At 44.5% G+C, this 14,643-nt stretch overlaps 1 protein-coding gene across 5 annotated transcripts in view; it reads right to left on the bottom strand.

Annotated features, from left to right (window-relative positions):
* Positions 1 to 14,643, bottom strand: part of TNS3 (tensin 3) — a 388,908-nt gene that overhangs the window by 89,271 nt on the left and 284,994 nt on the right. For all 5 annotated transcript variants that reach the window (XM_049894028.1, XM_049894024.1, XM_049894025.1 and 2 more), the window contains 2 exons: positions 1,609 to 1,781; positions 56 to 182 (listed from right to left, as the gene is read on the bottom strand). In XM_049894028.1, coding sequence (XP_049749985.1) covers positions 56 to 182; positions 1,609 to 1,781 — 300 coding nt within the window. The remainder of the gene's footprint in view (positions 1 to 55; positions 183 to 1,608; positions 1,782 to 14,643) is intronic.

Raw genomic sequence — 14,643 nt, 5'->3', positions numbered from 1 at the left:
CTTAAAGATGGAATATCACTGAGTCAGTGTCTAGCTTGTTCTACTTTTTTCTTACCATACGGTGTTTCTGGTGACACAGGAAATGCTGGTGTTGAAGAGGCTGATTCACCGCCATTTTTGGTTGGAGAGAACATCCTGCCATCGATCACATCAATGTCTGAAGGGTAACTGGTGATCACTGTCTGAAATTGGCACAAGGGAGAAAATATAAGCATGGAGGAACAGGGGGATGCCACCTTCAAGCAGCTGTGGGTTTCTCTAGGCTGGCCCCAAGTTCTTGTCTGAGAGTGGTGATGACGAGGCCAAGTTCCAGATCCACAACCCCAAAAACCAGGCTTTCCTTCAAGCCATGGAAAATTGGGACAAAAATTTTAATGTTCAATAGTTGATGTTGTTGTTAGTTGATGCTGAGTTGATTTCTACTCATGGCAACCTCATGTGTTACAGAGTAGAATTGCTCCATAGGGTTTTCTTGGCTGTAATCTTTACATAAGCAGATCACCAGGCCTTTGATTCCGCGCTACCACTGGGTGGGTTCCAACCACCAACGCTTAGGTTGGTAGCTGAGGGCAAGCCATTTTTGCTACTTCAGGACAGGGTCGCTATGAGCTGGAATTGACTCGACAGCAATGGGTATGGATTTTTGGTTTGGTAGGGACCTTACTGTTCAACAGTAAGGAATGTATAAATATTCCTTTAATAAAATTTTAGATAGCTAATAAGTGAAGTTTATAGAGAGTTTGTAACAGTAGGAGGAAATGGCCATTGTAGCATGAAGTGAAAAAAGCAGGATAAGGAATTTTTAACTATGGTATATGCACAGACATGTAAAAATATGCACTTAACTAAAAACAGGCATAGAAAAAGGATTGGAAGGAAATATTCCAAAACATTAACACTGTTTGTGTGTATGTGTGTGAAAACTGTGAGTAACTCTTTTTTCATCTATTCTGTTTGTTCCAATTTTTTCAACCTGAGAATAAATAGAATCTATATTAGTAATCATTTTGCAGTACCCAACTTGTCTATGAAAAGCTTCAGCTACCCAGAAGAGCACACCCTTCCTCTGTTGATCTTACCCAAGAGTAACAAACATACTCTGACATGTACTTTTCCTGCATCCCTCCCTGGGCTTCATGAAGGCCTTGGATGAAGGACTCGGGACCCAACGTGATGACCTCAGAGGAAGTCTCTGTTTGCCCATGCTCTTCTGTCGCCTCACTTAGCTCTGATCAAGGCCGAGCTTTCGCTTGCATTATCTCCAGCATCACAACCATTTACGTGATTTGTATTAGCATCCCATTCTATAGATAAAAACAGAGGCTCGTGTGACCTGAGTGAGTTGGCCTCTACGCCACAACAATTTTTGGGGTGAGCCAGGATTCATACCTAGACCCATCAACAAATCTTCTAACCATATTATGTGATTTTCAAAGCAGAAATTTATGTGTGTGATGGGGAGGAGAGGCAGGACAGGAACCAGGGTGATGGTGGGGTATGTTAAGCTCCCAAACTCAGCATTATCACATTCACCCTGAGGTCCGGGACATCAACATGGCTGGAATCTGGGAAGTGGCTAAGTCAGCCTCTCGGGGCCCTGCTATCTACCTCTTTGGTATCCGCTGAATCGAGGAAGGATGCCATACTTGGATCTTGGTCCACACCAGTGGTCTTTCCCCAGCTGCATTTGGAGAAGGATGGCTGCCCGCCAACATCATTATCGTACTGCCCAAGGCTCAGCTTCCGGTGTCTTCCACCCAGGGGGTCGTCAACTATAGGGCCTGTCGGGAGAAAGGACACACCTGGCTTCAGCTGACTGTGAAAACTCACAATTAAAATCCAGGGTTGAAACTTCTAAAAGGCCCTTCATATATCATTACTTGTGTTACTGGGAGACAGATGGGCTAGTGCACACAAACGTGCACCTCCAGCAGGTACAGCAGCATGGACGGGGGAGGCGACAGAGCAGCAGTCCCTGGATACACACTCCTGTAGCCAGGCTTGACCTTCCAGAATGGCTTCTGAGGGACGGGACTGTATCTCCCAGCCCTGTGGAAGGTCATGTGGGAATGTGACCATGTTGCCACTGAATGCTAGGGAGCGCCTCCATGTCCCCAGCTCTGGGAGTGAGCTCCTGTGCTCTGAGGCCTAATCTGGTGTGTCTCCATGACTACACATTCCATGGCAGCTCCATGCAGAGCACAGTGACACTCCTTCAGCACTGTTAGATTCACAGCAATGAGAAACCCTGGCGGTGAGGGGGGAACACCTTCATCTAAGTGCCAAGACTACATACTCACCTATGCCGATTCCTTGTTTTTGAGGGGCTTGGAGATGGGGAGCAGGGCTGGGATTTGTAGTTTTTAACCCCTTTCAGGAGATTCTCCTAGCTCCAGGCTACCATGTGTTACAAGGCCCCAGTATGGATTTCTGGTGGCCCATGCCTACACTCTATACAGGAGGAAGCCACAGTGTGTACCAGTGAGAATATCTGCTCAGAACCACCCAGCAGGGAACAGAGCTAGCTACGATCCAAACCCAGGTCTCTGAGGCTCAAGTTCTCTCCCAGATCATGCCATGTCCACCAGCTCCCAGCTGCACACTCAGGGGGCTAGGATAGGGCTGGAAGCGAGAGAGGAGAGCGGCAGCATTGCATGGCATCCCAAAGTGGGATTCACAATCCCATGCCCAGCGCTCAGCAGCTGCGTGACAGCCTTAAGTCTCTGCCTCCTTGTGTGTGAAATGAGCATAATACATGCTTTTCTCTGCCCAGACCCTGGGGTAGGGATTAAATGAAAATCACACATCTGACAGTCCTACTAACCATGACGCTCACCTTTCCTCCACCACAGGATGAACGCTGCAGACAGAGAGGGGCCCCGGTCCTACCCCAGCAACTAACACAGCCCTGCCACTCATGTATGTGCAGCCATCAATGAAGAAGTTTGGAGACGGGCATTGTTCTCCCAAAAAGACATGTTCAAGTCCTAACCCCTGGTACCTGGGAACGTAACCTGGTTTGGAAAAAGGGTCTTCGCAGAAGCAATCAGTCAGGTGTGCCCTAATCCAGTGTGACCAGTGTCCTTATAAAAGAAAAAGGACACAGATAGACAGACACAGGGGAGATGGCCATGTGAAGATGGAGGCAGAGGTTAGAGCAATGCTGCTGCAACCCAAGAAATGCCAGGGGCCACCAGAGGCTGGAAGGGATTAGCAGAGATTTTTCCTCGGGAGCCATCAGAGAGCACGGCCCTGCTGATGCCCTAAATTCTGACTTCCAGCCTCCAGAACTGTGAGAGGGTGAATTTCTGTTGTTTGAAACCACCTGGTTTGTGGTACTTTGTCATGGCAGTCCTAGGAGAGATAAAGGTATAGGGTGGTGTGAGGCCACAAAGGAAGACTGGGGTCCCTGATGACTTGGGGCAGAGGTCACAGGCAATGTTGTGTCAGCTCAGCAGTCAAGGTGCCACAATCACAACAGAGGGTTTCAGGAAGATAAGTAGGGGAAGGAAGCTCATGCAGGCATTAGTGACGGGAAGGAGGAGAGGTGTCTACGGGACAGGTGGGCTGTAGTGAGGATGAGACAGGCTTAGGGGCGTGACAGCATGAGAAATAATTTCACCTTCAAGAAATCCATCTGTAATTGTGAACTGGAGGGCTTAGCTGCTCTTTAAATGACATCAGCAATCCATTCCAGCCTGGAAATTTAGAGGCCGTGTAGCTTCTCAGCCTTCTCAGAGATATGATTTGGGAAGAGGAAAGTATATTCCTCCTGTTCACCTGGCAAGCTAATAAATGGTGATTTATCTTGAAAAGAAGAGTGACATCAGAACAAGGCACTGTGTTGCATGAACCTGGCTGGCAGTGACGTCTGAGCGCAAACAGCCTGGAGAAAATCCTTGCTGTCCTAAAATTGTCTGACCTGGATGGTCAAACAAGGAAAACCAATCAGAAATCTCATTTACAGTGTCCCCTGGATGCCAGAACTTGAACCCGGTTAATGCTACCTTTGACCACAGGCCCCCTGGCCAGAGGCGTGGGCTCTCAGAGTCCAGTACAAGAGGCGGCTGGGGTCGGGTCAGGCTTGGGCCAGACTGCCGTGTAGATTCTGCCTCTGTGCTCACAAGAGCTGTGCCCTGACCATCGTCTTATATGTGAAATGAGAGCAATGCCTCACAGGGTCATGTGGTGATTAAATGAGGTAAGAGAGCAAATGTCAGTGCAGCAAATATTAAAATGTTTAAAAGCAGACCAACAACCCAAAATGAAATATTTATGTAGTAATTAAAATACTCGTTTTATGAGGCTTAAAATCAGCAAATATGCTAAAATATTAAATGAAAAAAAGCAAGCACAAAAATATGTATGTGGCATGACTTATTTTGACTTAAAACATAAGGAAATGAACCGAAATGTTAGTACAGATTCTCCCTGGTTCTTTTAGGTACTATTAATATTTTAGTAAATGCCTACATTTTCTGAAATTTTCTCTAATAACACGTAATTGTTAGGTGCCGTTGAGTCAGTTCCGACTCATAGCCACCACATGTACAACAGAACGAAACACTGCCCAGCCCTGCGCCATCCTCACAATCGTTATTATGCTTCAGGCCATTGTTGTAGCCATTGTCTCAGCCATCTCATTGAGGGTCTTCCTCTTTTTCGCTGACCCTCTACTTTACCAAGCACAATGTTCTTCTCCAAGGACTGATCCCTCCTGATAACATGCCCAAAGTATGTGAAACGTGCTGCTTCCATGGGTGTTGACTGTGGATCCACATAAAATGAAATCCTTAACAACTTCAATCTTTTCTCCATTTATCACGATGCTGCTTATTGGTCCGGTTGTGACGATTTTTGATTTCTTTAAGTTGAGGTGTAATCCATATTGAAGACTGTGCTCTTTGATCTTCATTAGTAAGTGCTTCAAGTCCTCTTCCCTTTCAGCAAGCAAGGTTGTGTCATCTGCATATCGCAGGTTGTTAATGAGTCTTTCTCCAATTCCGATGCCCGGTTCTTCTGCATATAGACCAGCTTCTTGGATTATTTGATCAGCATACAGATTGAATAGATATGGCGAAAGGATACAACACTGATGCATACCTTTCCATGCAGTATTTCCTTGTTCTGCTCGAACGACTGCCTCTTGGTCTATATACAGGTTTCTCGTGAGCACAATTAAGCATTCTGGAATTCTCATCCTTTGCAATGTTACACAGAATTTGTTATGATCCACACAGCTGAATGCTTTTGCATAGTCAATAAAACAAAGATAAACATCTTTCTAGTATTCTCTGATTTCAGCCAGGACCCATCTGACATCAGTAATGATATTCCTCGTTCCAAGTCTTCTGAATCTGGCTTCAATTTCTGGCAGTTCCCTGTGTCGAGGTACTGCTGCAGCCACTTTGGAATGATCTTCAGCAGAATTTAACTTGCGTGTGATATCAATGATATTGTTCAATAATTTCCACGTTCATTTGGATCACCTTTCTTTGGAATAGGCATAAATACGGATCTCTTCCAGTGGGCTGCCCAGGGAGCTGTCTTCCAAAATTTCTTGGCATAGACAAGTGAGCACTTCCAGCACTGTATCCACCTGTTGAAATGTCTCAATCGATATTCTGTCAATTCTTGGAGCCTTGTTTTTCACCAGTGCCTTCAGTGCAGCTTGGACCTCTTCCTTCAGTACCATCAGTCCCTGATCATATGTTGCCTCCTGAAATGGTTGAACATCAACCAGTTCTTTTTAGTATAGTGACTCTGCCTATTCCTTTCATCTTATTTTGACGCTTCCTGCGTCATTTAATATTTTCCCCATAGAATCCTTCGATACTGCAGCTGGATGCTTGAATTTTTTTTTCAGTTCCTTCAGCTTGAGAAATGCCACTCTAATAACATGTAAACCAAAAAACCAAACCTGTTGCTGTCGAGATGATTCGAACTCACAGCAACCCTATAGGACAGAGTAGAACTGCCCCATAGGGTTTCCAAGAAGCGGCTGGTGGATTCGAGCTGCTGACCTTTTGATTAGCAGCCTGAGCTAACATGTGAGACTTTTAAAATTAGAAAAAACAACATACAGATTATCTTTGTATAAGCTGAGAAGGTCTAGGAATAGGCCATGTTCCTGCTCTCCCACTGCAGCTTTTAAAGGGATTTCAATTTTCCCTTTGTTTTTCAATAATGATGACCCAGGATTCCAAACAGCGCTGCTTTGAGGCTGAGGGTTAGATTTCTCCTCTCTAGTTCTTTGTCTCTCTCTCTCTTTCATACACACATATATACTCCTCTGTGCTCTAGGATAACCCCGCAGCTGCGCAAGCTGTTGGCCACGCTCATACTTACCATAGGCACTGTGTTAGAATATACTTTTTGTGTTCTCAATACCATAGAGGAAGCTCATGCTTTCATATCGCAACCCACTGACCTGTTTCTCCAGGACCTCATTTCTGTGTAAAAACAAGCCCTCACTACCCTTTGGGAGATGCTTAACAGAAAGCCCTGGCACTCTGCTTTCCTGCGATAAGGGGGAACCACAGCTGCTCTATTTAAGGGGAGTTTCTTTATGGCTTATTTCCCATGAGCTGGGGAGAGGCAGGGGAAGCCAGAGGGAACCCTTCTTTTCACTGGTGGCTCCTCCACCTCCCCTGAAAGCTGCCTGGCCTACCTGTGCGAGGCTCGCTGACAGCCCCCAGCCCCTTCATAGTGTTCTGCATTGCCCTCCCTGACCCATCCAATGGCTACAGTCTGGCCCAACTTCAGGAAACCTGAGGTTGGTTCCCACCAAGTGCCCAGGACTGCAGGGAGCCCCGGGCTGGGACTTGGGGTACACAGGCCCTGTTGCCTCACAGAACCACTGTCAGGGGCCACCCATGGGTGAAACCAGGGTAGAGGAGCAGACCCTCCCACAGGCAGGAACACCTCAGGCTTGCCTCTATTGTGACTTCAATGCCCAGGTATTTGATACCAATACATTATTGGTTTTTTGACTTCGGGTCAAGGGTCATCTTCACACCAAAGCAACTCTAAGGACTTGGAGTGCCATTGTCTCAGAGGGGTAGGGAACAAAGCATTTCTGCCTCATTCCTGCCACCCAGAGGCCTGTGAGCAGCTGTGGTCACTGCAAGGATGCTGTCCTCGGCACTCCATTTGCATTCTAGGTGCCACTGGAATCTATGTTTAACTCTTTTGGGAAGTTCTGTGTAAATTGTAAGCAGCTTACCTGTGCACGTCCCTGCCGGAGGGGCCCACAGTTTCCTTTCTGAGGGCAAACACTGAGCAGCTGCCTCTCCCTGGCAGGTGGGACCGGCAACAGCCTTAACCAAAAACCAAGCCCACTGCCATAGGTTCACACTCATAGTGACCCTGTAGGACAGAGTAGAACTGCCTCATTGGGTTTCCAAGGTTGTGAATCTTTATGGAAGCAGATAGCCATATCTTTTCTCCCGCACAGTGGCTGGCTGGTGGGTTCAAACTGCCGACTTTTGGGTTAGCAGCCGAGCACTTAACCATTGTACCACCAGGGCTCCTTGGGATCAGCCTTACCTGGCTCAAATGGCTTCAGAGGGCCCTGACCCTGACTCATCTGAGAACTCAATGCTTCTTTGCTAGGTGGATGAGTTTTAAAAGGGTAAGGAAGCAAGGGAATGAACACTTGAATCCTGGGCCACCCCAAAAGATACCACGGCCCATTAGTAAAACAAACACACTCCCTGCTCAAACCCTGTCTCTCCAAAAAAAAAAAGCCGCTTATTAATAGGTTTAGTTTTTTTTTTTTCTTTTGGTACTACTTTCTTTTCTGATTGATTACAAAGTCAGTGTAAAAAGTTTGGAAAATACACAAAAATAGAAAGAAGAAAATAAAGCTCATGTCAAATCTTCGTACCCAGAGAGAAGCAGGTGTCCTGTATTCCAACACACATGTGTGTAGTTTTAAACTTTTATGCATTTTTAAGTATCTATATTTTCAAATTGCTTTTCCCACACTTAGTCCTAAATCATGATCATTTCCAACAGGTTTAATATAAAGGCTTGCATTCATAAATTACTTTTTAACCAGTCTAGTTTGCCATTGAGTCACCTCAGATTCATGGCAACCCCATGTGTGTCAGAGAACTGTTCTCCATGGCATTTTCAATGGCTGATTTTTTCAGAAGTAGATCTCTAGGCCTTCCTTCCACCTTTCAGTTAGCAGCTGAGCGCATTACCCACTTCTATCCTCCGAGGACTCCAAATTACTTTTTATATACTTAATATGAAATCATGAGCACTTGAACTAAACAGTAAGCCCCATCTCTTCTTTTCACCCTGGTCTTGATCTGCCACAGTCTCTTGCATCTCTGTATCCACTGGCCTTCTCCCAAGCCATCTGTGCTACCACTGGTCACCTCACACTGCCACACCACATGACCCACACTTTTCCCAGTGGGATGGCCATGGTGCTGCCAGCACTGGCCCCTCATGTCTTTGTCTGCTCCCTGTAACTGTTCCCTCTCACCTGTGGCACAGGGAGGTGTGAGGTGCAGAAGGCCTATCAGATTAGCATCTCCATATAAGTGTCAAACAGAAATGTGAAGGCCACCCAGAACTGAGCCACAGCTACAGCTAAGAAGGAACTGCCAGTGAATTCGACTGGGCAATTTGAATCATGAAATGCTTAATGAGTGGAATAATGATATATTTAAAATCTATTTTCCAAATAGCATTAAAACATCCATTCCATAAAACTGGTCATGACTATACTTATTTTTACTTTTCAGTTAAGAAGTCAAATCCAAGAAAAGGAAAAAAAAAAGGAATGCACTCTGCCCCGAGAAGTGTTTGCGCAGGGCTGCTCTTGCTATATAAATAGTGCGGCTGTAACCGCGTGCTGAGGGTGTGTGGCCTGCATGTGACAGAGAGACTCTGTGTCGCCTTTGCCCGGCACTATAGGTGCTCCACGGACAGCTCCTCTTCAACCCTCGCTCCTCTAAAGGTGCTGGTTTCACTTCTTGGAAATGCAAAGAAAAAACGGAAGACAAAAGAAAAAATCAAGCCTGGATTCCTGGGGGATTTCGGGACAGGTGTTCTGGGCAAAGGGTGAGTGCCTCCCACCCACGACGTGCCTCACCCTTGGTGCAGGGGCTGCAACAGAACTCGAAGACTTCCCCTCCTGAGCTATTAAAAGGAAATCAGAGCCCCACCCACCCGTCGCAGTCACAACAGAAATCGAACTCCATGCAGAGAATACAGGTAACAGAACCACGTGGACTAGGTGACTCCAAGAACGAGCCCTGCCCAGGGTTTCCTAGAGATGCTGACACCTGCCTGCAGACTAGGGCCTCCAGGAGGAGAGGGAAAGCATGGTTTTCCTTGTCGCCTGAGTAATGTTCTTTTTTTTCACTGTGTTATGACATGACCTGGAACCGCTGCAGCACACCAAAGGGATAGGTGCAGCACAGGTCCTATAACAGTAACCCAAACAAAAAAAAAGAAAAACTAAATCTGTTGCCATCAGGTCGATCATAGCGACCCTATAAGACAGAGTAAAATTGTCTCATAGGGTTTCCAGGGAGCAGCTGGTGAATTCAAACTGCTGGCCTTATGGCTAGCAGCCAAGCTCTTAACCACTATGCCACCAGTGCCCCATGTACTGCAGGGTATTTCGATACCTTCACACAGGCTTCCTGTCCTCTTAACATCTGCCTTGAGTTAGGCTGAGCCTCGGATCTGGGATCTCAGACCCAAATCTGTAAATGGGACATATATCCTAAGACTTCCTCTACACCAACAAAAAGAACATTGAAGAGGAAATCACCAAATCAATACTATTTACAGTAGCCCCCAAGAAGACAAAATACTTAGGAATAAATCTCACCAGAGATGTAAAACACTTACACAAAGAAAACTACAAAACACTTCTGCAAGAAAACAAAAGAGACCTACATAAGTGGAAAAACATACCTTGCTCATGGATAGGAAGACTTAACATTATAAAAATGTCTATTCTACCAAAAGCAATCTATAGATTTAATGCAATTCCGATCCAAATTCCAATGACATTTTTTAATGAGATGGACAAACAATTCACCAATTTCATATGGAAGGGAAAGAGGCCCAAGATAAGTAAAGTATTACTGAAAAAGAAGAATAAAGTGGGAGGCCTCACACTACCTGATTTTAGAACCTATTATACTGCCACAGTAGTCAAAACAGGCTGGTACTGGTACAACAACATACATAGACCAATGGAACAGAATTGAGAATTCAGACATAAATCCATCCACATATAAGCAGCTGATATTTGACAAAGGCCCCAAAGCAGTTAAATGGGGAAGACAGTCTTTTTAACAAATGGTACTGGAATAACTGGATATCCATCTGCAAAAAATGAAATAAGATCCACACCTCACTCCATGCACAAAAACAAACTCAAAATGGATCAAAGGCCTAAATATAAAGTCTAAAACAATAAAGATCATGGAAGAAAAAATAAGGACACAGCATAAATAGTATACAAAGCATTACTAACAATGCAGAAGAGAAACTAGATAACTGGGAGCTCCTAAAAATCAAACACCTACGCTCATCTGACAACTTCAGCAAAAGAGTAAAAAGATTACCTACAGACTGGGAAAAAGTTTTTAGCTATGATATTTCTGATCAGTGCCTGATCTCTAAAATCTACATGATACAACAAAAACTCAATTACAAAAAGACAAATAACCCAATTAAAAAATGGGTAAAAGATATGAACAGACACTTCACTGAAGAAGACATTCAGGTAGCTAACAGATACACAAGGAAATGCTCACAATCATTAGCCATTAGAGAATTGCAAATTGAAACTACAATGAGATTCCATCTCACTCCAACAAGGCCGCCATTAATTCAAAAAACACAAAATAATAAATGTTGGAGAGGCTGTGGAGAGACTGGAACACTTATACACTGCTGGTGGGAATGTCAAACGGTACAACCACTTTGGAAATCAATTTGGCTCTTCCTTAAAAAGCTAGAAATAGAACTACCATATGATCCAGCAGTCCCACTCCTTGGAATATATCCTAGAGAAATAAGAGCCTTTACACAACAGATAAATGCACACCCATGTTCACTGCAGCACTGTTTACAATAGCAAAAAGCTGGAAGCAACCAAGGTGCCCATCAACAGATGAATGGATAAATAAATGATGGTATATTCACACAATGGAATACTACTCATCGATAAAGAACAGTAATGAATCTGGGAAACATTTCATAACATGGAGGAATCTGGGAGGCATTATGCTGAGTGAAATTAGTCAGTTGCAAAAGGACAAATATTGTATGAGACCACTATTACAAGAGCTCAAGAAATAGTTTAAACAGAGAAGAAAATATTCTTTGATGGTTACGAGAGGGGGGAGGGAGGGTGGGCGGGAGAGGGGTATTCACTAATTAGATAGCAGATTAAAAACTACTTTAGGTGAAAGGAAAGACAACACACAATACAGGGAGGTCAGCACAACCGGACTAAACCAAAAGAAAAGAAGTTTCCTGAATAAACTGAATTCTTTGAAGGCCAGCGTAGCAGGGGTGGGGGTTTTAGGACCATGGTTTCAGGGGACATCTAAGTCAATTGGCTTAATAAAATCTATTAAGAAAACATTCTGCATCCCACTTTGGTGAGCAGTGTCTGGGGTCTTAAATGCTAGCAGGTAGCCACCTAATGATGAATCAATTGGTCTCAACCCACCTGGAGCAAAGGATAATGAAGAACACCAAGGACACAAGGTAATTATGAGCCCAAGAGACTGAAAGGGCCACATAAACCAGAGACTACATCACCCTGAGACCAGAAGAACTAAATGGTGCCCAGCTATAACTGATGACTGCCCTGACAGGGAACACAACAGGGAACCCCTGAGGGAGCAGGAGAGTAGTGGGATGCAGACCCCAAATTCTCGTAAAAAGGGCAGACTTATTTGTCTGACTGAGGATAGAAGGACCCTGGTGGTCATGGCCCCCAGACCTTTTGTTGGCCCAGGACAGGAACCATTCCCAAAGCCAACCCTTCAGACAGGTATTGGACTGGGCAATGGGTTGGAGAGGGATGCTGGTGAGGAGTGAGCTTCTTGGATCAGGTGGACACTTGAGACTATGTTGGCATCTCCTGTCTGGAGGGGAGATGAGGGCAGAGGGGGTTAGAAGCTGGTAGAATAGACACAAAAAGAGAGACTGGAGGGCTGGGCTGTCTCATTAGGGGGAGAGCAATTGGGAGTATGTAGCAAGGTGTATATAAGTTTTTGTTTGAGAGACTGTCTTGATATGTAAACTTTCACTTAAAAAGCACAATTAAAAGTTTAAAAAAAAAAAGAAAGAACTGAAGTTCTGGGTCACAAAGGCATGCAGAGTGGGTTCTGGAATCACCCTAGCATTCCTAGGAGCAAAACCAAATCATCGCCAAAGACTGCTTCATAGTTGGTTTGAGGCCTCCTGATTTCAGCTCATTAAACACAAGTATTTTCTAAAGAGTGTGTAAAAGGCGGTGGATGGCATCATAATGAAACACCCAAACACTCCTCTCAGCTTAAATGTTCCCAGAAGTGATTCTGAAAGAGCCTTTGTTTTGTGTTTCCCATAAACTGAAATAGGGATTAATTTAGCAGGCTGTTTAATCTGTAGAGTGTATTCTTGAAGAGCTAGGTGACACGAAGTTCTCCCCAACATAATTTATTAGAAAATTACTACCCCGAATGGTAACTGACACACTCAAGAAACAATAACCTCTACTTAGACAGCGGCTCTCTCCTTCTGAGGCCCCCTCTCTTGAAGCCACGAGTCCCAGAGTCTTAGCAAGAACTTAAGTGGGTGGACAGGCACCAGCAAAATTACTACAAGAGGCAGTGTAAGAGAATCCTACTATTTTTACTGCAAAATTGAAAATTCTGGGAAACACTGGTATGCCTGTTTGGGTGGCAGCATTTCCTCTAAAGAGACATATTCAAAAGGGAAATGATATGTCTGAAAAACTAGGAAGCATGCTCTTCCAATATTAGAAATGTGATCCATGCTCCTTAAATTAAACTATAATTTACAGAGCAGCTGTAAAAAGCTGCACAGAAATGAAAGAGCAGGATCCTCATTCCCCTCAGCATTACTCCTATCACTAAGAGGACCGTCAACAGAATGCTAGCACTTGGCCTTCCATTTATTCTTGCTTATTTTAATTATCTCCCTTTTGTTTGTTACCTTTTATTTTTCAAATCATTTGATCTTCATGTCATTCTCTTTAAACAATGGTTCACCACAACGTGCCTCCGAATGGTCATTCGTGCTGGCCACCATTAGGCTGCATGGTGGGGTGGCGCTTCCCACTCTGAAGTTAGGAGGGACCACAGGCTTGCAAGGCCAGTGGATTGTGAGCAGAAATGCCTCTTGCGTCACTTCTAGGCAGAAGGTAAGGGCACCAGTGTGATTCTCCAGCCCTCTCCCTGCTTGGACAGCCATGGAAGCACAGAGAGATAGCTTCCTTAGACCCGTCCCTGTATGAGGTATAGGCTAGCCAGGACGCATGGGCGTAGGACGTAATTCATGATCAAAAGTAAAACGGGGCTGCTTTAAGTCCCTGAGACTATGGAAAGGTTTGTCATAACCTCTTCTATCCTGATGGGTAGAGAACTGTACCACCACCTAAGGTTGGATCAATGCTCTCTGAGCCAAAGAGGCTGTCTTCCCAGGACATTTGTCTGTCAGGAGATCACGCCTGTATAAAACAATTGGCTTCTGTTTTACCTAAGGCCACAGATTCCAGAGACACTGGGAGCTGTCCAGTCCTATCCACATCAGAGGACAGGGGCTTCCAAAGCTGAGATTCAAAAATCTGAAAGGGTGGTTCCTCAGCAAGTTAAACATAGGATTACCATACCCCAAACCCATTGTCATCAAGTCGATACCGACTCATAGCAACCCCATAGGACAGAGGAGAACTGGCCCATAGGGTGTCCAAGGAGTAGCTGGTGGATTCGAACTGCTGACCAAGCTCTCACCCAGCAATTCCACTTATAGGTGTATACCCAAGAAAATTGAAAATAAGTATTCAAATAAAAACTTGTATGCAAATGCTCATAGCAGCACTATTCATAATAGCCAAAAGGTGGAAATAACCCAAATGTCCATTAGTAGATAAATGGATAAACAAAATTTGTGTATATCCATACAATGGAATCCTATTTAGGCATAAAGAGAAGTATAGTTCTGATACATGCTACCACATGGACAAACCTTGAAAACACTATGCTGAGTGAAAGAAGCCAAACATATGAGGCCAAATATTGCATGATCCATTTATATGAAATGTCCAGAACAGGCAAATCCACAGAGACAGAAAGTAGACCAGTGGTTGCCAGGGGCTGGGGGAGGGTGAGGTGGGGAGTAACTGCTCATGGCTATGGGGTTTCCTTTTAGGGTGATAAAAAAAGTTCTGGAAAAAGACAGTGGTGATGGCTGCACAATACCGTGAACGTACTGAATGCCACTGAATTGGATGTGTTAAAATAATTAAAACAGTAAATTCTATGTTAGTATTTTACCACAAAAATAAATAAATTCTAAGGGAGTGGTACTCATTTTCTAGAACAGGCCTGTCCCAAAGGTTTTCACCTTGAAACACACATTGTT

Source organism: Elephas maximus, chromosome 8, assembly GCF_024166365.1.
Source record: "Elephas maximus indicus isolate mEleMax1 chromosome 8, mEleMax1 primary haplotype, whole genome shotgun sequence".
NCBI lineage: Eukaryota > Metazoa > Chordata > Mammalia > Proboscidea > Elephantidae > Elephas > Elephas maximus.
This window is presented reverse-complemented; position numbering and strand designations above follow the sequence as displayed.